General features: G+C 42.6%; 1 protein-coding gene across 5 annotated transcripts in view; it reads left to right on the plus strand.

Annotated features, from left to right (window-relative positions):
• The window catches only part of PKHD1 (PKHD1 ciliary IPT domain containing fibrocystin/polyductin), a 277932-nt gene extending 252813 nt beyond the window's left edge, over positions 1-25119 (plus strand). For 4 of the 5 annotated variants that reach the window (XM_075086582.1, XM_075086584.1, XM_075086583.1 and 1 more), the window contains 6 exons: positions 6276-6411; positions 8680-8767; positions 15051-15158; positions 18437-18592; positions 20061-20195; positions 24089-25119. In XM_075086582.1, the coding sequence (XP_074942683.1) occupies positions 6276-6411; positions 8680-8767; positions 15051-15158; positions 18437-18592; positions 20061-20195; positions 24089-24441 (976 nt within the window). In that variant the 3' untranslated portion in view covers positions 24442-25119. The remainder of the gene's footprint in view (positions 1-6275; positions 6412-8679; positions 8768-15050; positions 15159-18436; positions 18593-20060; positions 20196-24088) is intronic. The other variant, XM_075086585.1, reaches the window with a different exon arrangement.
• Positions 25120-25973: the final 854 nt, after the last annotated feature.

Genomic DNA, 25973 nt, shown 5'->3' on the forward strand with positions numbered 1-25973 from the left:
GGACATCACTCCAGTTTACTGACGACCCCACTGGGGCCAGCAATAGAAGCGTACAACTGTCTAACAAGCCATCAGGTGACCGCCGTCGTCAAAGCAACGGAGGATGCAATCTAATCTTCCCTCCATCCCTTCCAGCTCCCAATAAGGACCAGATTATAGAAGTGGCCCATCAATGCTTGGTAACTCGAATCAATTAACGTTAATTCGCACAATGCTATGATGTATTGTGATCACTTTCATTTCGGAGAAGGGGGAAGAAATTGCTATAATTCACCTAAAATGAGGTTGTCTATGGTGCTGAGGTATTAATTGGGTGTCCATATTAAATGGAAAAGGAGCACGGTAGTGAAGGAAAAGTGGATGAGTGACTCTCTTGGCTGCTATTGACCTATCAGAAGAAGACAGTGCCCTTTTCCTTTGCTTTTATCTATTACAGTTTTCCCTATTGCGTGTCAAGTTGATGTATTATAAAAAATTCATTTGGTGACCTTTCACCCCCCTAGCAGATTAAACAATTTCACTGGGATGGCATCATTAACAGGGCCTTGCATTTAATGATGATTTCTCTAAAAGGCCACGGAGATTCGATTTTAAGCTAACAGATTTATTGCAGTATTATAACATATCGTAAAAAACTGTACCACCTACGGTCTGGTTTTAGGATAGAAACTGTTTAAGAGTTTATGTGGAGCTTAAAGTGGTATTACCTTGGGATACGCAGCAGCAGCAAGGCTCTGACCTCTGGCGGGATGCTGTTTACATTTAATAAAAGACATTTCTCTGACAGTAAACTTCAGGAGTCTCTTACGGAGGAGGCCTGGCTTAGCTCCTTGCCACTAGCAGGCAGCTTTGTAAGTAGGGGTATTTCTACTCATCTACAGAAATTAATGGAAGTCACTAATGAATTTGGAAGGTGTTTCTGTCCTATCTGATGCATTGGCTCTGTCCCTCTCCTTCTAAAATCTACTGGTGATCCCACCTTACCCTTGAGTGGATCCATTAAGTCCCTCCAGTTTCCATTTTTAATTTTTTAAGGTGTCCTATCACTCCAGACCACAATAATCTGGACTCTACCAGCTGCACCCACCAGACAGCTGCCTGTCTTCAGCTTTTGGTGCCACTGGGATTGAAAAGTGCGAAACGAAGGTTGTCTGAGCAGTGGGGGAAGATTGACCTTATGGAAGAGACATGTCTGTGCATTCCTGGACAGCTGTGTTCATGATCTGTGACTATATTTACTGATTTGTATAATGGAGAAAAAAAAATCCTGCAAGCTAGATTAGGTGCTGTTTGGAGCTTGGACAGTCTCTAGCAAATGGAGAAATGGAGATCCGATGGTGGTAGTGCCCCCAAAAGCTAATGTCAGAAGATGGTCAAAAAGACTAGGTATTTTAATACATACTCCAAGAAAGTATGCATTAGACCTCTTTTTCAGAACCTTTCAATCTAACCAACTTCTCTGATGCTTTCAACAGCCACAAAATGTCCAGCTTCTAACTAAAGCATCTTTGCTTGATGAAAGAAAATACTCAAAATGATTAGATAAAGAAGCATAGTCCTCTTGTCCAGCCTTCCCCACAGAGGCAATTCAGTTACTTGTTTCTTATCCCACTTCACCGTCAACCTAGGCCCCCTTGCTACTTCTCCACACTACTAGATCTTCTCTTATTAGCTTTCTGTCATCACAGCATCTGACCTCCAGGGCAGTAGACATATGGCTTCATTCAAAGCTCCCTGCTGGTGCTGGCTAGAATATTCATTTAGGTGCCTATTTTTTTGAATTTTGGTCTTATTGAGTCAACCTACATCAAAGAAGGGAGACGTCAGGACACCATGGGTCCTGTTCAGTCCATTAGTCTAGTTCTCATAAGGAGATATGATCAGTATTACATATTTATTGTTTCTTTGTTGTTAAGGAAAGCTGAAACGTGCTTTCCACTGGAGTTTATTTCCTCTAGCTTTGATTTCTCTCTATCCCATGGTAAAACATGGGCATCTGTGGAAATAGAAGTAATCCTTTGGATTGCTCTTTTGTTTAAAGTAGGAATGATCTCCAAATCCTCACCATCTTCCGGATGCTTGTGTCTCTCCCTGTCTCTATTACTTAATAATAAGGTCTGCAGGGGGAGACAAAGCTCTGAACAGTGCAGCTGAGAGGGCGCAGGTACCTGGTGTCTGGCTAACCCTATCACCACATGACAGGAAAAGGCAATTCTCACCCAAAGACACTGAAATTCTGACAGTCCTTCTGGTGAATTTGCACCTACTTTGCCTTACACAAGTCCTCAGCTTGCCTATCTCTTGTCTTCACTACAGCATCTTTCTTGTAGCTTGTGTTCTCTTCCCCAGCAATTACCTCCTTTTCAATAACAACAACAAAAAATATCTCTTTGGCTTGATCATGCATTTTGATGTATTATTCATTCCTCAAATTCTTCCCAATCTCCTCCCCCTTCCAAGCATATACTGATGCCACAACACTAGCATTGCTGACATGCCTAGACAACTGTTCAGTTAGTTTCATTGTCTATGTTTATTAGGAAAGTAAATATCATAGAATCATATCATAGGATCATAGAATGGTTTGGGTTGGAAGGGACTTTAAAGATCATCTTGTTCCAACCCCCTGCCATGGGCAGGGATACCTTCCACTAGACCAGGCTGCTCAAAGCCCCGTCCAACCTAGCCTTGAACATTTCCAGAATGGGGCATCCACAACTTCTCTGGGCAACCTGTTCCAGTGTCTCACCACCTTCTTAGTGAATAATTTCTTCCTTATATCTAATGTAAATCTACCCATTTTCAGTTTAAAGCCATTACCCCTTGCCTGATCACTACATGACTTTGTAAAATTTCCCTCTCCAGCTTTCCTGTAGGACCCCTTCAGGTATGGGAAGGCTGCTATAATGTGTCCTGGGAATCTCTTCTCCAGGCTGAACAACCCCAACTGTCTCAGCCTTCTTCATAAGAGAGATTCTCCAGCCCTCTCACCATTTTCATTACCCTCCTCTGGACTCACTCCAGCAGGTCCATGCCTTTTTTGTGTGGAGGGCCTCAGAGCTGGATGCAGGATTGCAGGTGGGATGTCACAAGAGCAGAGGGGACAATCTGCCCCCTCAACCTGCTGGTCACACTTCTTTTGACACAGCCTAGGATACAGTTGGCTTTCTGGGCTGCAAGCACACATTGCTGGATCATGCTGAGCTTCTCATCAACCAACACCCCCAAGTCCTTCTCCTCAGGGCTGCTTTCAATCCATTCTCTGCCCAGCATGTATTTGTGCTTGGGATTGCCCCGACCGAGGTGGAGGACCTGGCACTTGGCCTTGCTGAACTTCATGAGGTTCGCACCAGCCTACTTCTCAAGCCTGTCAGATATGCCAGGGACTGTTCTCTGGCAGCAAGGCCACCTGATATGGATCAGCCTGTGATCCTATGAGGGAATTAAATTCTCTCACCCACCATTTCAGGGTGACATCATCCAAACTGCCAAGTGAGAATATTCTCTGACTGTATTAACTCCCAGACCATTTGAGAGTTGTCCTGGACTTTGCTATTGAGCCTGGACCACAGCTTGTGGTGGACTGTCAGTTAAACAATAGAGGTGATCAAGTTTCAGTGCCAAGGCTTGTTATTTCTAATATAGAACTATGTTTTCTAATATAGATGCATCCATTGACTTTAATGGACTCCTGACCCAGGCTCTACATCTGATCTATTTCCCCTTGAAGTCAACTGATAAAAATAGCTGTTATTATTGTTGATATTGTTGTTATTATTATTATTATTATTATAGTTAGTATTATTATTTTAGTTATTATTGCAATTATAACATAAAATGACAAGGTCTCCTTGATTTCAGGGAGAATTCCTTCCCTCTGCACCAAATCTCTCCACCTAATTTCTCAGTCATGCCTGCAGCAGACCCTCTAATTTCCACGACCTCTAATTTCCTTGCTACTAAAGAGCAGACACTTGCTGTCCTGCAGAGTCTCGGCATGTTCTGCAGGCAGGGGTTGGCACTGATGGTGAATGGATCTGGGATCCTGACCCTGGTGCCCGTGCTGACTAAGGTATCACGAGCAGCGCCTGCTTGCCTGCTGTGCCCGTATTTAGAAGAGCTGCAAGGCACTGAGCAACTGAGTTGCTCCCCATTGAGTGCTGTCAGCAGGCAATTGCAAACCAGCCTTCTCCTCCCTGGTATGAGACTTCTGGGTAGTGACACACCAGCGTGCTCTTCTTGCCCATCAGAAGGAAGGCAGGTCTCCTTGCTCCACCCCTTGCTAGGCTACAGGCATGCTTGTTTGTCTGTCCCCATGTCCCAGCTGCAAAGCTATGCCAGGAAAGCCTATTTTCCTTCCAGCAGAAATCACCAGGGGAGCAGCAGGATGCTCCTCTCTCCCCCTCCTCCACACTGATACTCACTCGCAGGAACATAACTCGTCATGTGCAGAGTTGCACCCTAAGGCAGGGGCTCCCTCACAGTGAGAGTCAGGTTGGACCATGTGGGATATAAACACCATGTTCTGTGCTGTGTTAGCTGGATTCAAATTACCTGCAAACAGACATTAATTTTTAACCATGCATGTGTATTTCAGTTTTGTTTTGTTTTCTTTGCCATTACTCACCCTAGGGAGTGGGAACTACTTCCTACAACCACATTTTGCAGCAGCCTTCCTTTAAGCATGAGATGAGCACAGTTTTGCTGTGTAGGGCCTGGGGTGTGGAGTCAGGGCATTTCATGGCAACATTTTTCCTGTTTGTTGGCAGTTTTAAAGAAGCTGGAGAGAGAAAAGAAAATATTCTGGGCTTACAGAAGCTATGCCAAGACTCACCTATACTTGCCGAGACTCGGCTGGAGCAAGGGAGCTCACAGAGAGTGCAGATCTCTGCCATAAAAACAGGAGAAACTTGGTGTATTGTTCCTGCAGTGAGTTTCAGTCACAGTGCTGAATGCACATTTATGGAAGGAGGTGGATAAGAGCAGTGATGAACGCATTGGTGCCTTCGACATGAATTTTAAACATAAGACTGCCCTTCAGACCTTGCCACTCACAAAAAAGAACCAGGATAAGAATTGAAACATAAATCATTGGGCTCACCCTTGACACTGCAGGTATCCTTAAACCCTTAGTTGACCTTCCCAGTGTCTATGGTTCAGACCAGTTTTTCCCATCAGCTTCAGTATAAACAGTTTCTGGTTTGCATAATAACACCCCCAAAAAACCCCTACCAACACCCAAAAATAAAAAACTGAGTTAAACCAAAGGAAACTTACGCTTCATCTATTTTCTGTTTGTAAACACCTTTAAGCAAACACTAGAGATGAATGAACAGCTTTTCTACTTTCATATCAAGACTATACCAAACCCCCAGCCACTTCACTGCAATAGCAGATTACAGAGTTTTATATATATATATAAATTATATATATATATGAGATACTAAATGACACAAAGCACTGGGAGAGGGAATGAAATGATACAGGCTCAGAATAAAGTGTTGATTCTTTATTCAAATGCAAAAGCCCTCTCCTGGGATGCTCTAATTTAAATTTCAATCTTGGAAAAAACAATGCCTTTCGATGGGGTGTCTGCGTACTGCTGTGTTTCATTATGCAGGCTTCGTGGATAATGAAGGTATGGCAGGTATGGCAGGATAAAGAAATGCAGTAAAGCCCTGTAAGTGCTGTGTTTGTGTAGAAGAACTGAAACTTCGGTTTTAGAGGAGCTCAAAGGTTTTCATTGGAAATCTTTCTGCTGGACAGGAAGCATTTGCAGCCTCCACTGTTGTCAGTGCAGTACAATGAAGACCTTGGGGCTAGGGCATTGGGTTTTTGAATCCATAAAATCCCTGTCTCTGCCACATGCTTCCAATGGGATACCAAGGAAATAACTTATTTTGTTAGTTCCTCACTTTTCCTTCTGTAAAATGGGGATTGAAACAAAAAGGTTGTCTTTTTTTCTTAGTTTGGTACCGCTGCCTGCTTGGAAGTGATGTCTCTTTAATATTTCCATACATGCTGCTCTCATCCAAGGAATCAAAGTCCCATGATAAAGTAGATTAGTAGCCATTTGGTATAGTGGCCCTTCCTATTCATAACAGACACTAAGTATCACCACCTGCATTAAAAAGGTAGAAAATCCTGTGAACAGAAAGTAACATGTCATTCATAAACATAGGCAAGGTGTGATTTACCTCTGGGACTAGCACTGGGTGTTTTCATAACATTAATTTTCTGATTACTTTTTGTTTGACTTCTTTTGCATGTGAAAGAAATGGAAGCAGACAACACCCAGGAACATGCTTGTATGTGCGACCCTATAACATCTCTGTTCAGGTGCAGCCCTCAGATGGAGAAATCGAGAAGCAGCTTCCTGTACAGCCAAAAATAATTTTCCTGGACAAGAAGGTAGGATATGACCCTCTGTTGACGGATGTTTCTATTAATTCTGTGCAATTGTGACATTTCCAAGCAATCCACAAGCTGAGACTGACCTAAATATGGCATAGGACAGCTTTATAGATAAGTATGGCAAAGGATAGCACTATAAATAAGCAGTCATTGGCATTCTGACAGCATCTTCCAGGATGGACTCTGTTCATATTTTTCAGCTTTCTCCTGCAAGGGTTAGATTTGTGCTGTAGAATTGATTGTGTGCAGTTTTCTGATCTCTGATCCTAAAGTTTGGAGGATAGCATTGAGGAATTTGGGAACAGCAACACAGTCATAAAGGCTGGCAGTGTCCCGTATAATGGGGTTTCCTGGTCTGCCTAAGCAAGTCCACATCATGCAGGGCGGTGCTGTGCAGAGATCGCCGTGTTTAAAAGAAGCTTGGATATCTCTGTGATGTGATTTAGTGCTGCCAGAGGTACTAACACAACTACTGGAAGCAGAAGACTAGGTCCAATGAGTCCTTAGATGTTGGTGCACTGTTGGACTAGATTCAGTCCCAAAGTCAGGTGAAATCTGCACAGCATGGCTTTCTGCTGTGTTTCTATTTCGTTCATATTTTCACGTCCTCTTCCCTGTTTTCCAATGTTTTTCTATTATGGAATAATTTCCATTTTCCTGGACAGGCAGTAGTATAGCTGCAGAATAACTAGACCCAGGTACCTCAAATACTGTGTTCAGGTTTGGGGCCCTGACTACAAGAAGGACACTGAGGTGCTGGAGCATGTCCAGAGAAGGGCAACGGAGCTGAAGGGTCTAGAGCACAAGTCTTATGGGAGGCAGCTAATGGAACTGGGGATGTTTAGCCTGGAGAAGAGGAGGCTGAGGGGAGACCTTATCCTTCTCTGCAACTACCTGAAAGGAGGTTGTAGTGAGGTGGTTGTTGGTCTCTTCTCCCAAGTAGCAAGCAATAGGATGAGAGGAAATGGCTGCAAGTTGCACTATGGGAGGTTTAGATTGGATATTAGGAAACATTTCTTCACCAAAAAGATTGTCCAGCAGGCTGCCCAGAGAGATGGTTGAGTCCCCATCCCTGGAGGTATTTACAACATGTAGATGTGGTGCTTGGGGACGTGGTTTAGTGGAGGACTTGGCGATGTTAGGTTTGTGATTGGGCTCTTAAATGTCTTTTCCAACCTAAATGATTCCATGATTACAGTGGTGACCATGGAGCATGGTGTCAAATCCAAGCTTGGACAACTTTGTGGACATTATTTCTGGATGCAAAGTTGCTTTATAATAAAGCCACCTCAGTATATCTGTTAGTCATGGGACTGATTTTATAACTGTGAGGCACAAAACTTTCAGCTTCTTTTGGTTGACTTTGGTTCCCTACACATAGTCATCTTGTGTTGTAGGCTGTAGAATACGCTATTTGGCCTCCAGCTCCTGTAGAAATGTAAGACCTTTCCACAAGCCAACTCTGTTGAATGTCGAACATTTTTTGCTACCTGAAATGACACAGGAAACCTATGTCTAGGCAGTTGAACCTTCCCTTGAGCTTCATACCATTCTTCAGACATGTTTCAGGGTTTCTAGTAGACTTGAGAACCAGTAGCTTCCTCAAAAAATAAAAAAAAAGAAAACACAAAGCTGATATTTTTATATACACATAGATTATAGGATCTAAATCCTACACACATTTATGGCTGGGTAACAGGTATCAGAATTGGTGTATTTCACTGAGTGTATGAGGAACTTGAATCTTCAACCTGACTAAATAGACTGAATCTATTCAGTTTCCTTGAACTTGTGGAGTCACTATCCTTGGAGATATTCAAAAGCTTTCTAGACACAGTCCTGGGCAACTCCTTCTATGTGGCCCTGTTTCAGCAGAGGGCTTGGATCAAAGAACCTCCAGAGGTTCCTTCCAACCTCAGTCATGCTGTGAATCTGTGAAATTAGATGCCATAGAAGCCATAATGTCAAAATTACCTACTTCTTATAGATGATGTGAATGTGACCCTAGATACATCAAGTGAAGTAGCAAACCTGCCAGACTTTACTGAAACATATCTGAAGCTACCAGACCAGAACTGGTTCCTCTGAGCTTAAGTGCACCTTAAAGAGTTATGGTGAGCTTTGTGATGTTTGTAACATATAACATGTGGATGTAAACTGCCCTCCTGCTGCTCTTTAAAAAATTATTACAATTGTTAAAATCATCAAAACTTCTTTCCTCTTGCTGAGGAGACAAGACTGTAATTTTTCTCTTCTTCTTCACAGGGTCAAAGAGTTGACAAACTGGGGCCTCCCTCAGAACCCTGGGTTGTAGCAGCTCACCTCAAGGGCTCCTCCGAGGCTGTGCTAAAAGGTTTGGATGTATTTTCATATAGCAAGGGTTATGGCAAAGCAGCTATGCAGAATAATGGTGACAAATTTAGGAGTTCTCCTCAGAAAGACTGGAATTGAAAGATACTCTTTGGGCTGAAAAAAGAAAGTTGCAGTAGGAGTTTGGTGAACTGCCCAGTGATATGTTAGAGAAAAAGAAGTCTGTACAAAGTTTTTTCATGCTCTGGCAGATTAAAGGGAGTATATTCAGCAGTTTATCTTGAAAATACATATCTTAGATCAAAAAAAAAAAAAAAAGAAAAGAATGAAGAATTAGAAATCCTAATACTTGATTTTCAGCTAATGTTAACTGGGGCAATTTCCTTAGAGTCAATGACAACCTGTTTGTCCCAGCAAAGGATCTGGCCAAGTACAGGCAGAAACAATGGGTTTAAGTGTTGATGGGTAAGAATCAACAGGAAGGCCAGCAAGGCAGACATCATGGTAGGAGTCTGTTATAGACCACGTAAACAGGGTGAAGAGGCAGATGAAATATTCTATAAGAAGCTGGGAGAAGGCTCTCAATCATTAGTCCTTGTTTTTCGTGGTGGACTTCAACTTATCATGTCTGCTGGAAATACACTACAGCAGAGAGGAAACAATCCAGGAGGTTCCTGGAGTGTGTGGAAGGTAAATTCCGAACACAGCTGGTGAGTGAGCCAACTAGGGAAGGCGCCCACTGGACCTGTTGTTCACAAACAGATAAGGACTTGTGGGTGATGTGATGGTTGGAGGCCATTTTGGGCATAACAATCACAAAATGATAGATTTTGATTCCCGGTGAAGAAGGGTAGGGGCCAGCAGAACTGCTACCTTGGGCTTCCAGAGAGCAGGCTTTGGCCTGTTTAGGAGACTGTTTGACAGAGTCCCTTGGGAGGCAGCCCTGAAGGGCAAAGGAGTCCAGGAAGGCTGGACATTCTTCAAGACGCAGGAGCAGGCCATCTCCGTGTGCTGAAAGACAAGCTGGCGGGGAAGATCAGCCTGGCTGAACAGAGAGCTTTGGCTGGAACTCAGGAAAAAAAGGACAGTTTATGACCTTTGGAAGAAGAGGCAGGCAACTCAGGAGGACTGCAAGGATATTGTGAGGTTATTCATGGAGAAAACTAGAAGGGCCAAAGCTCAACTAGAACTTACTCTGGCTACTGCTGTGAAAGACAATAAAAGATGTTTCTATAAATACATTAGCAGCAGAAGGAGGGCCAAGGAGACTCTCCATCCATTATTGGATGTGGAGGGAAACATGGCGGCAAAGGATGAGGAAAAGTCTGAGGTACATAAAGCCTTCTTTGCCTCAGTCTTTAATAGTAAGGTCACTTGTTTTCCAAATACCCAGCCCCCTGAGCTGGAAGACAGGGACCGGGGGCAGAATGGAGCCCCCATAATCCAAGGGGAAATGGTTAGTGAGCTGCTACACCACCTAGATACACGCAAGTCTGTTGGGCCAGATGGAACCCACCCAGGGGTAATGAGGGAGCTGATGGAAGTGCTCACCAAGCCACTTTCCATCCTTTATCAGCTGTCCTGGCTAACCAGGGAGGTCCTGGATGAGTGGAGGTTAGCAAAAATGATGCCCGTCTACAAGAAGGGCCAGAAGGAGGATCTGGGGAACTACAGGCCTGTCAGTCTAGCCTCAGTGTCAGGGAAGGTTATGGAGCAGTTCATCTTGAGTGCCATCACACAGCATGTACAGGACAACCAGGTGATCAGGCCCAGTTAGCATGGCTTTATGCAGGTCCTGCTTGACTAACTTGATCTCATTCTATGTCCAGGTGACCTGCTTACTGGATGAGGGAAAGGCTGTGGACGTTGTCTACTTGGTGTTCAGTAAAGCCTTTGACACCATTTCCCACAGCATTCTCCTGGTGAAACTGGCTGCTCATGGGTTGGACAGGCTAACACTTCACTGGGTAAAAAAAAACTGGCTGGGTGGCTGGGCCCAAAGAGGTGTGCTGTTGGTTAAATATATATTATTATATATAATTTATGTAATATATAATAAATTATTTTATATAATAAGTATATGTAAATTATAAGAGTTAGATCCAATTGGCAGCCAGTCACAAGCAGTGTTCCCCAGGGCTCAGTATTGGGGCCACTCTTGTTTAGTATCTTTATCAATGATCTGGATTCAAAGATTGAGTACACACCTTCATTACATTTGCAGATGACACCAAGTTGGGGAGGAGTGTCAATCTGCTCAATAGTAGGAAGCCTCTGCAGAGGGCTGCGTTGATGGGCCGAGGCCAACTGGATGAGGTTTAACAAGGCCAAGTGTTGGGTCCTGCCCTTGGGTCACACCAACCCCAGGCAACGCTCCAGGCCTGGGGCAGAGGGGCTGGGAAGTGCCCGGCGGAGAAGGCCCTGGGGGTGCTGGCTGACAGCCGGCTGGGCATGAGCCAGCAGTGCCCAGGTGGCCAAGGAGGCCACCAGCCCCCGGGCATGTGTCAGCACTGGTGTGGCCAGCAGGAGCCAGGCAGGGATGGGGCCCCTGTGCTCGGCCCTGGGGAGGCCCCACCTCGAATGCTTGGGCTCAGGTTTGGGCCCCTCGGGACAAGAAGGGCCTGGAGGGGCTGGAGCGTGTCCAGAGAAGGGCAGCGGGGCTGGGGCAGGGTCTGGAGCACAAGTGTGCTGGGGGGCGGCTGGGGGGGCTGGGGGGGTTTAGCCTGGAGAAGAGGGGGCTGAGGGGAGCCCTTCTCGCTCTCTGCATCTGCCTGAGAGGGGCTGGAGTGAGGGGGGGGTTAGTCTCTTCTCCCAAGTTGCTAGCAATAAGACGAGAGGAAATGGGCTCAAGCTGTGTCAGGGGAGGTTTAGATTGGATATTAGGAAAAATTTCTTCACCAAAAGGGTTGTCAAACATGAAAATAAGCTGCCCAGAGAGGTGGTTGATTCCCCGTCTGTGGAGATATTTACAAGATGTGTAGGCATGGTGCTTGGGGACATGGTTTAGTGGTGGACTTGGCAGTGCTGGGTTAAAGGTTGGACTCAATGATCTTAAAGGTGTTTTCCAAACTAAATGATTCTATGATTCTATGAACTGCCTAGTGTTTTTAATTAGCCTACTTCAATGTGAAAATATTTTTCACGAGGGATCTAAATGTTTCCCTTCTGGTCCTCATTTATCAAAAGACCTGAAGTCATGATTAACTCTAAGCATGTGAATATTACCCTTGAGGTTATTGAGGTTATGAACTTGATTAGATAGAGAACCTTTTTTAAGTACAGCACTGCACCAAAAATCTGTGGATGGTCATATGCTTGGAAACTAGAAAGTGGAAATTATATTGGTTATAAAGCCCCTAATTTTCATTGCTAAAATCTTTAAATGTAAATGAACAGCTCATGTATTGAAAAGTGAGGTTTCCTTTTCTAGGTAAAGCATTTTGTTTGCAGTAAAGTGATTTGAGTGTCAGCTTTGAGTTGAAAAGTTCACATTTGGAGAAGAGTAGTGTCACTCATGCTGTAGATTAGAGCATCTCACCCTTTCAGTCCATGTTTCTGTTAGTTAGAAATTCTTCCTACCTCATCATTGTTCCAGGTTTAAAGTTTTGAAAAATTCTTTGGTCTTTTTTATTGTTTTTATGCCTTTTCAGGGAGGTCCACCTCACGTTTAGGGTCTAGGTGAACCACAGATTACTGGATTCGCTACTGGCTACCAGTGGAAGAAAGAAAAGGCAGAAAGGAGAAAAGGGGGACAGAAGGCAAGAAGGAAGGGAAAATAAAGATTTAAAAAAAACAAAAACAAAAAAAAAAAACCCAAAAAGAAAGAAACCAAAGAGAAGAAGAAAGAAAGAGAAAAATATAGAAAGAAGGAAAACGAGAAAAAGGAAAAAAAAAAGTCACTGAAGAGAAATGCTCTTCACATTCTTTAAAAGATACATGCATCAAATTAATAGTCAATAAACTCCAGCAAAGAATGAACTGCATAGTACAGATGTTCTGCATGTAATAGTTTGCTGCAGTTTTTCCTTTGACAAACGTCCTTATTGCACTCGTCTTTTGAAGCATATGAAAGTAGCATTTAATCGAAATGGGTCCCGTCTAGCACACTGAGGCTGCTTCATCTGACAGCAGCCAAACTGCCTCATGGAAAGTAGTTTAGCTCCAAATTAGCTTGCTTCTACGTTAAATACCAGCTTGCCTGAGAGATCTTTGTGAAGACTCCCATATATATGTGTAATATTCTGAGCTTTGAAGCATATGTGCCCAAAAGCTGAAATAGTCTCTGTTGAGAAGTACAGTACAGTACTCCAGGCTTCATCATAGACTAGAAATGGCAATTATAAAGGATTTGAATGCAGCTGACAAGACCCTCTATAAAAGCAGTGTTACAGTGAGTAACAGAGCCAAGAAAAGTCTTGGTAGTCTGGCCAGATACTGTCATAAGGAGGATAATATGCATAGTACATAAATAGATGAGCCAGGATCAGGATGGAGCAATTAGAGAAATCTAGATTGCCACATCTCCACCAAGTCTATTCACAGTATAAATTACAGCTTATTTATCCATCACAGCTGGTCCTGGAGACTCACAATGAAATCGGGGTTTTGGTGTGCTAGATGTTGAATAAAAATAGGAAAATATATATGTAGTCAAAACTAATTGGGATATTAGTAGATTAAATAGTACTGGATCATGGAGAGAGGAAACATTATCACTTCTTCTGCTAAATCATTAAAATGTAGCACACTTTTGCCCAGGACCTTGTCCCAGGCAATTTCTGGCCATGGTTCAGAAGTTAACATAGCAATGAAGTAATCAAGTAGGCAGTCTGCATGCAACATCTCTGGGGCTTGTAAGAGTTTAAGAGGTTTGGCAGGGCACGCCAGTTCTTCAGTGCCAAAGAACAGATCCTGGCACTGTTTAGCTTGTATCATATAGGTGTAGGCATGACAAGTGGGATAAAAACAGAGAGAAATTGTCCTGCAGTATGGCCTACCATCAAAAGCCTTGTCTCCACCTGCTGAACACTCCTATACATTTGTGATTGCAAGAGGTCTCACAGAGAAGATTGCTACTTCACTGCTTTATTAAATGTCCTGGGCACAGGGATGGCAGAGCACAAATGCCTTCCTCACATTCAGACTTTAAGTACCTTCACCTGTGCTGCTTGATGGCAATAAAATATTAAACCACCTGCTTCATAAAGCAAATAGTTATTACATGTTGTCTTTGAACAGGCAAAAGTCTGTGTTTGTGATCACTGGAACAAGTCCAGCATCCTAAGGAAGTTCTAACTTCTCACCCCCACCTGAACCAACATTTTGAAATTTGTCAGTCATTAGGATTTTACCCCTCTGACTCCAAGAGCCTGAATGAAGCCCAGACCTGGTCAGCATTGCTCAAAGGCCAGGCCTTGGCTGGTGCTCAAAGATACATACAACAAAATGGAGATCCTTTTGCAAAGTAAATTATAACTCTAAAAAAGAGCCTACAGAAATAAAAACCATGGCAAATGTAAATGTTGGGTCAGAATGCATTCCCTGATAGCTTAGAACAGGAGGTAAAGTGGTGGAGAAACTGGCTGTCACGGGTTTCATTTTAATTCTTCCCATGGAGCCATCCCCTGCCAGGTTTCTAGCTGAAAGTGTCTCCTGTACGATCACAGGGCAGTCACCGCAGATACTTTTCATGGCCAAATCCCTTTCAAAGCATCTGAGAGGGCTGGAGAGAAGTTCAAAATGATTTAACAGTAGGACAGGAGGTAATATACCCAAATGATGAGGTGAAACACCTACAAATCAGAAAAGGGTTGAAACAGTCAGTTCTTTCCCCTTAGCTGCAGTGGCTGGCTCCCTGAGACCATCCCTTTAGGACAGAAAATAATCAGTCTCTCAGTAATACTCTCCTAACCTTGGTGACATATCTAGTCACACAGGGATGAGTTAAATCAAAAAGATGAGCATCTGGAAATTTCTAGTGCATCTGTATAGCCCCTGATACCTTTGCTTGATCCCCTTGACATTTGTATTCATGTTACACCCCCACGATACAGATGTGTACAGTAAATGCCATCTCACAATGAGCTCAAGGAAGCAAGATTCAGCAGCTAAGGTCCTCCAATCCATCAGGAATTTGGTGTCCAAGGACCTCTGAAGACCTGACCCTACATGAAATTTCTGGGCTTAGACAAAATGTTTACAATCAGGAAGGACACTGAATTTAGGCTCTCTGAAGTCCCCTTAGAGTCACAAGGACTCTCTGAGGGGCTTAGGTAGGACTTAGCTGGATGCTGTTAATTACAACGCAATTTTTTGTTACGCTGCAGGGCTCACCCAAGCACAGGTCATAGATGGGTGTGCAAGCTTTTCCAGCTTGGCTGTCTCCAGCTCAGGTACAAACTGGAAGCTTGAGTTCACTGTCGTGTCACCTCCAGGTAAGCTCCATTTTCTGCATATGTTTTGATTTGGTAACTGAACTCAAAACCCTACAGGTGGTCTGGATTTATAAAACAGGAGTTAAGCTTTGTTTGAATGAGTGGAGCAATGCCAAACCTCTAATAGCCTGGCCCCTGTTACACATCCAAGCTGGCATTACCCAGGTAATAAGAGAGCTGGGTGATTCCTGAGCTATTCATGCAAGATGCCTACAGTCAAGATGAGTTAGTTCTGAGAAGTATTGCCAGAGGAAGGTACCTCTTTCTTCTTGGATTCCCTAGCTATGAATCTCTTGTAAGAATCAGGACCTTAAGGTCAGCTAAGGAGCCTGATCAAACTCTTCCTGATAAACTGAGTCCTCTCATTCCCTCTTTTTTTTCCCATTTGTGTTCAGTAATTTTCCATCTATGTTCCCAGTTATTTTCACAGTGCCTTTTACTGACCATTTGTCTGCACCTGATCATCTTTACGGGTGTGACAGGTTATGCACACTCAGAGCATGCCCCCAGGACTGGGTCTGCTAGGGGCATCTCTGAGCAACCCAGTAATGGTGAAACGGCACGTGTACTTATGGTGAAATGGCATGTGTTCTTATGCCTCCCTAGAAATACCAGCTGAAGGGGATGTTGGCACCTTGGGAATAAGGCACCGCAAGAACTTTGGCTTGTAAAAGCCTCAGGTCATCTGCACAAAAGAAGCACTTATCCAACTCGTTGGGGCCTGAATTTACGTACAGATCTGGCTCTGAAGGTATATAGGAGTCAAAGTGCTGGTTCCTTGTCTCAGAATGACTGCTGAGGCAAGCCAATGGAGAAGCAGGAACACGCTCTTTGCAAGGTAGTCCAAAGACAGACTAAGGTTTAGATGTTGTAAGACCATGTGTAAAATCTCTATTCTTGTATTACATATATACACACACACATATATGGATATATGGATACGGATATATATCTAGAAAGATATAGATATAGATTTATAGATATACTTAGAGGTATCTCCATTTACATATGTTGTATAGGTATAGATATAGATATAGATATAATCTCCACATATATATAACCTGAGACCCATCAGGTGAAAAGAAGCCTAGGAAGGACAGATAGAAATATTTCCAGGAGATGTAAAGTGGTGTCTGTGCCACTGCATAAAGCCCCGAGGAGTATTTATTTGCTGTACTGAACATAATTTTGTTTACCTATGTTCAGAGATGATGGAGTAGGTACAGACTGAGCTTTTTTAATGAGAAAACTCTAAGATAGCATGGCTTGTTCCAGCCAGAAAAAAACGGAGGGCAAATACATCATACAGGCAAAGTGGCCAAGTAGAAGCGGGTGATGAAAAAATCTGAGCTAAAAAATTAGAAGAAAGTTACATTTAGATTGTATTTTTCTAAACAGTCTATCTTAATAGGTAGGGAAAATGAGAGCAGATCAGACTGCTTTTGGATGGACGTCAATAGACTTATGAATGATATTGTACAAGATGGTACACACGATAGCATGGAATAGGATTTATAATCCAATAAATACCATCCTATCCTGGGTTTAAATTAAGATCCAGGCTTTTTTTAATGAGAAACCTTTGTTCCTCCTAGTCCCAAGAGGCTAATCAACATCGAGTGTTGCCCACGGCTTTGCAAAGGGAGAATTCGGGTGCAGGGAGTACTTGGAGGTGGGCCTTTAAAGGGGAAAATATGTCTATTTTGAGGGTCTATGCTGCCAAACACCCGCAGCTCCCATTGCCTTCACTTCAGCGAGAGCAGATGGAAAGTCAGCACCTCACAGGATCTAACTCCTTATGGGGAAGTACAGCTTAATGAAATGTGTTTTTAAAGCTACTTCAGGGGAGTCACTAAATCTTCTTTCCTCTGAAAAAAGGTCAAATGCAGATCACTTTCATGAAACATTTAGCCAGTCAGAGTGTTGCAAAGAGATGTTTACAGCTGGCAATGCAGACAGCTGATGCATCTGTGTGGGTACCACCTGTGTAAACGAGAGCATGGTACACTTTTAATATGCATTGCAAAAGCACACATCAACCAAGTAACCCCCTTGCTTGTTTGTAATTGGGAACCGTGCTGGAGACAGAACAAAGGCTTCTATAGTGCCAGACTCTTTCTGAAGATATTTGCTTATTGGCTGAGATAAACGTGCAAAAAATTAAACAGTCATACCGTAGATGTTTTGGGATACTTTTTCATGACCAGGTTTCTGTGTGTATGGTGGCATAATCTGTGATTTGGAGACAGCTCAGAAAATGCAGCTGATGTTGGATGCAATAATCTCAAGTGCTTTAGTGGCAATAATGAGTCAGGTAGTAAGACAGATAATGAGTTGATGCACTAAGCCACATCCTTCAAACTGGTCTATAGAGAGTACTAGGGCCAGTTTTGTTAAACTCCTGTCCTTCCCAGGCATATCTCCATTCAAAATGTGTTTTGTAGATGGTCCAGGGAAGCAAAACCTCTCTATACTTCTGATTTTTAAGATGGCAGTATTAGGCATCTTCCAGTCCTTGAAGCTCAGATGCTGAGACCCAATAGAACTCTTGACCACACAAACAATGAGCAGTGGCTGGCTTGATTCCAACTTCTCTTACAGAAAACTTTAAGATCTCTGGATGAAGAGAATTACCCAAAGTTTGTGTGTGCCAAGAGACTAAATATTTACCATGGTAACAACAAGGACACTGATTTTTTTTTTTTTATAATGCTCATTATCGGCATGGTGGAAAATATTAGCAAGTTCACTGGGAGTTTTCTGCACTTAAGATTAATGACAGTGAATGTTTCTAGGTTCCGCATATCTTACATTCATATGAATCGGGTGTAGCCTGCAAAAACTGTGTATGACTTAGCACCTTGCTTGTTGCAATGAGCTTCTCTGTCTTGCTAGGCAAAATGTGTATGTTTTCTGTCTGCCCTAATCTGTTTGGCCTCTGAAATAGATACTTTTCTGGGTTTGGTAATCAGCTGGACACATTCATGGAAGACATATTAAGGTTTGTTAAATATAAAGAGGCGGTCTCTGTTTCAGGAAGCACTGAAAGCTTGAAACTTATATTGGAGAAGTATTGTTACATATTTGGTTTGTCTTGGTACTCGGTCCTAAATAAATATTGTTGGCTAACGTTGAGTGTGGAGATAGACAGACTTATGGTCTGTTCCTGCATGCATTTTTAACAACAGTATCACTGTTGAAAGGCTATGACCTGGTGTTTTAACTGTGAAACCCGTGTCCTTACTTTTGTAATAAACTCTGACTGCTTAAATTCTCAGGGGCTAAGTTTACTGTGCTGTCTCAGCCATTTACTGTCTTCCCTGTCCCCACGGGAGTGAAGGCCAGCATGATCCTTGTTGTCATACTGAGTTCAGCAGCATCTGCATTCATCCTCTCTCTTGCATTCTGCTGGTTCAAGAAGAGCAAAAGCAACAGTAAGTTGGAAATGCCCATGAAAATTTCTACTTGTAGACTCCCTGGTTTATTTAATAAATCTCCAGAGCAGCCGCAACAGAATTCAGACAATGGTGCTCAGAGAAAGCTCTGAGAAGTTCAGTAATTGTCAGTATATTTTGTAGTTTCAGGGTTATACAGTTTTGTACCTATAACTGATGCCTGAGCCTTGGCTGGAAAAAGTGTTAACTGTATGAGAAATGTGATGAAAATCAGATTTCCATAGTGCAGGCGAGGAGCTGAGAAAGAAAGGAAATATTTGCTATGATTTTAATGATCTGTTCGGCCACTACATTTTCCTGATGAAGGGTGACATAGCAAAATATCGCTGTGGTGAGGTTATGCAAAGCCTTGGTGCTGACCAAGGACCAGGCACAGCTGCAGCGTGAATGCCGCAGAGACAGCGGCACAGCCATGCTGACATCCCATATCACACTATCAGCATCATACGAGTCAAAGTGGTAATGGGAGTGCTACAGCTTCTCTGGAGTTCTCCTCCAAGCAAATCCACACCTCTACTGATTTACCTTAAGGTTGCTTTCTTTTTAGCATTGACCTTAAAACAAATATAGCTACTTCAGGGAGGGTTTCCCACTGCAGAAGGTATAAGACTATTTTCGTAAGAGAAGAACTGAAGATAAAAGGATGTGACTGTAACTGGTTACTTGACTGCCAAACAGCCACCTTAAGCTTCTGCCTATGTTGAAAGTTACCAATAACTTGGCCTTTCAGATATCCACTAGTGATAGGACAAGAGGAAATCAGCTCAAGCTGTGTCAGGGGAGGTTTAGGTTGGATATGAGGGAAAATGTCTTCACTGAAAGAGTGGTCAAGCATTGGAACAGGCTGCCCAGAGAGGTGGGGGAGTCACCATCCCTGGGGGTATTTAAAAGACATGTAGACGTGGCACTTCAGGGTATGGTTTAGGAGACATGGTAGTGTTGGGTTGATGGTTGGCTTGATGATCCTAGAGGTCTTTTCCAACCTTAATGATTCTGTGATTCTATATGCTAACTGAAGCTGGGACGTAGCCAAATATACAGGTAACCCATAGCGGAGGAGTAAATGTAAATCCCCATTAATAAGACATCTCCCATTAGTTTCAAGACCTTCTCACTAGCTTCTCTAAACTTTTGCTTTCAAGTAACTTTGCAAATAGAGGCTAAAGGGTCTTTCTCCTAAACTGCGCCATGAGCACTAACTGCAACAAGGTCTGAATTTCTAGTATTACTGAACATGGTGACCACATAAGAAAGGATTTTACTGAAGAGAACAGGTGGGATCCCTAATGGCAAAACACAATATGATAAGAACACAAACTGCTTCTGGGCAGAAAGAATACTTCTAGATCATTTGTTAATTCCCCACCAATATATTGTTGCTTGAATTAATAATTGCTGCTGAGCTGAGGATGGATGGAGAGTGATGCAACTGTATGCTTCATTACAGAAACGGGGACTGAACGGGCTGATGTGCCACAGGCCAGTACCAAGGGACCGCAGAAACAAGCACAACCTCATGCAGATCACATCCAGCCTTGCTACAATGGAGCAGGAAATGAGAGTGATGTGCCTGTAGCAGAAGGTGAGACTGCAGTTTGACAATAATTCAAATTCATTAACAGTCAAACATCAAAACAGTCAGTTTAGTTCTCAACAAACTACAGATTTGTATAGAATCAATGGCAGTTCTTCTTAGGACATCTATAGCTTTATTACCTCCTCCTTCTCCTTTCTAGTATATTTCTATTTATCGTTTTATCTCCTTTGTAAGTATTGCGTGAAATCCACTGAAGACAGCAGCATAATACCCCTTACGTTCATGAGTCCATGTTTTCACCCAATGTTTTTGGAGTAGGCAGGGACTGTCATTCCTGCAATGTCCCCAGCATGCCTGGAGAGACAGGGCTTCTCCCTGCCCAGGTCTCCAAGCGCTGCAGCAATAACTGCGCAGTGCTCAAAGAGCTCTGGACGAGTTTGCAGGCCTTGCAGGACAGCAGCGAGGTACATTGGAGGTAGGAAAAACCACTCAGGGCTCATTTGCACCATCTCCACCACTCACTGGACCTCTATGCTGTGCTTCCTGAGCAGTGAGTCCAGGCCAACACCCCAAAGAGGCTCCATTCCCACCCACCCCGCTCCATGTCACCCTTTACTCTCTAGGGTCCCTGCCACAAATGCCCCTCTTCCGCATACCTCCTCAAGACTTGTCTTTTCATCATCTGCTGATCAAACACGACTTCTTCTGAGGTCACGGAAAAGCAGACAGCCTCAGGGGCATGCGGTTGCCAGCATAAAGCACCGGCTTCCCTCTCTGCAAGTGTGAAATGTTCTTGCAGTAGTTGGGTTTTTTTTGTTTCACCTGGCAACAGTGCAGATCTAAGGGCGTTCAGATAACCCCCCCGAACCACCCATTTACTCTGTTTTGGGAATTTCTTTTTCCTCCTCCTTCCCAAAGTCTGTACATTACATAAGAGGCAGGAAGAGACGAGCTGGAGTTTTAACTCCTTTTAATTAGCATCTATCACAAAAGCAGAGGGAGAGAGGGAAGGAGAGAGGAAATTCTGCAGTTTATCTGTTTTGATATTTGCTGTACTCCTCCAAAACACAGTGTTCAGCTGTGTGCCTTAGGATACATATCTGCTATAAATTCATTTTTTATCTAATTTGTCTGAGATCTAAGCTTCCTGTGGAGGTCTGAGATCAAAGGATCTGATTCTGTCTGATGTCGGCTCTGACACATAATGCGTGCTGACTTAGTTCTGTCTATAAACTCGCAGTGGGAGGCTGCCATTCTCCCTTGGCACCTTTACATAGTGAACTTTCATTTTGGTTGGGGAGGCTGACAGGTATAGCGTTGATTGGAGCCATCGTGTAAATAATTCATGGTACGATTTTTTGTCAGAAAAAGGCAATCCAGCCACTTAAAGTCTTTTAGGAATAGTTGCAAGACAAAAAGATTCCCCGATATGTTCAAATCTAAACAAGGATAACAATATCTTAAGTGAATTTAATACATATGACTTGGAAATGTCTAATGTTTGATTTCCCCTTATTTAAAGTGCTATTGGTTTTGGAGAGAGAGAGGAGAAATCAAAGCTGCAGTCTTTTTGTTTCATTTCTGTTTTATAGCTGTTTCCCCCATAAGAAATCCCGCCTTTCAAATCAAATTTAGTGTTCGGAGCCTTTATTATTAATCACCACAGTAAGTCTTGAAAGGCAGAGTTTTTCTGTTTCGTAGGTGCTCATACAGTGTAAAGTCCAATGGAGGTAGGGGCCCTGGCTGTTGTCCCAGAACAAGTAGCTGAGGATGCAGATCAGGAAGAAAGCTGTATGCATAGAGATGCAGTACTGCAGGGAAAAAGGGATCAAGATACTACCTCGTCTGACCTTGGTGTGACAAAAGTCTCCTCAGCTTCACATAATTATCCTTCTCTAAATTAAATAACTTTTGACTGAGTAACACATGGTTAACAGAATGACATCTGGAGGCAGGGGAACATATTGGGGCTTTTTTCTTTTTGCAATTTATTCTGGTGGTTCATTGCTTTCACCATTGGAAAGCTGTGTCCTATAACAGCTTACATTTCCTAGCTTCAGTTTCCAGTTATTTCAGGTATTGTACCTTATTGATCCTTACCTTGAACTCTTTGGCCACCGTTGCCCAGAAATCACTGTTGTGTTCCTGAAGAGGTTCTCCCGCTCTGCAGACAGGGTCTGCACCCCTTGCTCCTAGGTTGCTCAGATCAGCTCCTTCCTGTCTACCAGTTTGCCAGTTTTTTCACCTTTTAGAAAATTTCTTAGTTCTAATTCCAAATCACTGTTGGAAACACCGAATATCATCCATTTCAGTGGTAGTGTCTGGTACTGCTACACATCCCCACCTCTGAGAATTATTTCCCATATATAATTACTGCCTGAGCTCTGTCTGTTAGCTGGTACTTAATCCAGTTAATCGCGTGCTTTATTGATATTGAATAGTTTGTATTTAATTAAAAAAATCTGGATATTTTAGATTACTATGTCATATAAATCTCAAGGCAGTATTTCATCTTTGAAACTTCTCATATTCAGAAAACTTTTAGCCTCCTCCATTAATTCAAACTCATTTGAAAAGACCTTTTTCCACAGTTGAAAATGGCACCTTTGAAGATGAAGAAGGCATCAGTACATATCAAGAAATAACATAACACTTTGGTATAGGGGATCATGACCTGATCATCTTGTTTATCTGTATAAAGAAGAAAATTGAAACTAGTGATTTACATAATTTGTACTTTAAAAGATCCAACTACCTAATGTTAAAGCAATCTTAAGAAAGAAAACTGTTACACACAGAAACGCGTGACCACTGAAAATTTACTGATAATTTTTCAGTGGATTTCCAAGAGGCACAATCCTGAAACTGAAAGCTATGTGTGTACAAATTGAAAAAAAAAGCAGCCCATCTTAACAGGAAAAGTGAGTGTAAGCATGAAGAAATAGGGAAATTGTAGAAAATAAATAAAGGCAGGGGAAAATTATTAATTCTGCTAAGGGTTACATTTCCAAGACAAGCATGAAAGATAAAGAGTTGTAACAGCACATTTACTGGGATCATTTGTGGTGAGGACCTATAATATGTGCTGACGAACAGACCGCAAACGCCAGCGTTGGCCACTAACACATGAGATATGTGGACTAGAGCTACATCTGTATTTGGAACAAGTATAAAAGGTTTGGGCCTGAGCTGGTTTTATTTTATTTTCTGAGTGGGAAGGGAGAGGCCTGTAAGAATTTTACAAATGTTTTTAGCATCCAAATGAAGCAGGCTGCCAATCTTGCACTGAAGCGATAGCACACCCTGTCAACGCAGAAGCCATCTGCTGTAACACTACAAGTGATTCTGCCTCTGTGGTTTATCACTGTTTGATTTATTAAGTTGTAAACATTTTTTGTTTCCACATGAAAAATGTATTGTATATATTTTGCTTTTTCTGCGTTTTTTAAACGGCACCGCAGGTTGCAGGCTCTGATTTGAGTAGGATTCAAATGTTGGAAATAAGAAGTTCTACCTTATATTGCAGCCTGATTTAAAGGGTTGATGTATTTTATAGATGTGTAGTATTAAAATGATTACCAGTCTCAGCAATACATAGCTTATTAACCTGTATTTTATATACTTTATTATTAAGCTGTATTTATTATATAGCTGTATTTTATATACTTTATTATTAAGCACTTATTGAAATATTTGAAAACCACTGGAGGATGCTCTAGGAGCTGTTAGTGTATCAAACCAGCTGTTTTGGTTGATGTATATTTACTTGTCGAAACAGCTTATGGTTATTCAGTTTTAACAACTTTTTTCTCAATTTGTGGCCAATTAAACACAATTACTATGTGTCTTTAACACATCGTAAAGGCACAGAAGGGTAAGGAAGAAGAAGGCAGGGCCTTACAATTGCTATAAAGCACAAACAAGTCTTGCTTTCACAGATACGGAAGGAACTGGAGCAGTGGAACATGCCACAGGACAACTGGAGGAGCTGCACCTGCAGCCCTGTGAAGCCAAGTCAGTGAGAAAGAAGAGCACTGTCCGTGTTAAGGCAGGTAACAGAGACAACTTTTCTTCAACTAGGAATGGCAACAGTCACCAAAAGCCACATGAAGAAACAACTCCTGGTGACTCTCTGGAACTTCAGCAGACAAGGGTCCCAAGGTGTTCCAGCCAGAAGGATGTCCCCCAGCCTTCAGCTGGCTACAAAGAGGAAAGAGAGGAGTCTGAAAGGATGCCCAGACCTCAGAATGATGTTGGAGAGCATGTTGCTGTGGTAGCAGCAGAGGTGTAAGACAAGTGATGTGAGGTGGCGGACCATCAACAAAGCAAGCTTTGCCTGGCTTGCAGTCAATGCAAAGCTGAGCCTTTTGTCTCTGTGGTTAGAGAAAAAAATATACATATTAGCATTGGGAACCAGGCGGCACATGTACAAATGAACCTGTTACCTGGATCTGCAGCCAACTGGGAGACTCTGGTCACATCTATGACGTTGAACTTTCTTAGCTTCCAACACAAGGTGGGTGCATCCGAAGTGCCTGTTGAGAAGAGTTCTTCTGACACCTCTAAAACTCTCCCCAAGAGTTGTTTGGGGGAGTTCTAGCTGGCTAGCGAGGTCAGCTTTGAGATTACATTCAAAAGCATTCAGGGATTAGCCTAACAATTCAACGGTGCAGATAATCGGATTCCTGACACTTTAATATACTAGCACTCATGTAGTCTTAGTGGCTAAAGCGCTGCTGATTGGTATGTATGCATATATAAAAAAATATAGAGAATTTTGCTATTTCTTCCAATCATGCCTTTAGTTTCATTCAAAGAACCTCTGTATGTGCATAAATCTTTTCCCCTTTTCTGAGGAAAACCAAACATGTATTCAACTTCCACTGTAACTTGAGTAAGTGCTTCCATTTCTCCCTAGTTAAATCTGTGGTTTGTTTTTTTTTTAATAAAAATATTCTGCTGAGCTAAATCTTCACCGTGTCATTGTTTTCTAACACCCTTAAATCACTGGCTTGTTATGAACACTACTCTTTATGAATTATAATAATAATGCTGATGTTCTTCAGCTGCTCAGAGAATTCCTCTGTGTTTTGCTTTACTGAGCTGGAAGATGGGGGACTTTATTATGCCCTCTCTGTACCATAAAATTCTTGGTTGCAAAGTGGCCTGGTGGCCCAAGATAAAATTTATACTCCTCTGCAGAAAAAAATACTTAAGCAGGAAGATGAAGTTTCTGCCCAGAACAGCAGCGGAAGAGAAGGTAAGAAACCTCAATCTGAAAAAAAGGATTCCAAACAAACCATCAAAAGAAAAACCGGCAAAACAATTCACTTCAAGCTGAAGGATCTAACGTGCAGGTGCTGCTCAGTGAGCTACAATGTTCTCTAGGCACAAAAATAGATCGACCAGCATTAACTCCTGTACTATATTATATTTATAAGCATCATTTTCTGGTGAAATCAGACTGATTCCATGGTGAGCCAGGCTTCTGGCTGACTGCACAGGAGCTTTTCTGGCTTAAGGCATTTGAGAATGAGGTCCTTATATTGTTAAGGGCAATTGATCAGCCTTTCTGCCCTCTCCCATGTTATGGAAAAGCGATTTCTTACAGTACTTTCTGCAGAGACCAAAATATTCTTCTGTGTGAGTCAACATGGTAGATTCCTGCACCTCATGATTCTGGGTCCGAATAAGAAGATATACCTTGCAGAGACATCCAGGTTGGTGAAATGATTTGGAGACCCTTCCTTTCCTCCACAGCTCATACCCAGTTTTAGATGCTTTCACATGGTGGGAGATCCTTTCCCCTCTGCAGATATACAA

The sequence above is a fragment of the Phalacrocorax aristotelis genome, chromosome 3, assembly GCF_949628215.1.
Source record: "Phalacrocorax aristotelis chromosome 3, bGulAri2.1, whole genome shotgun sequence".
Taxonomy (NCBI): domain Eukaryota; kingdom Metazoa; phylum Chordata; class Aves; order Suliformes; family Phalacrocoracidae; genus Phalacrocorax; species Phalacrocorax aristotelis.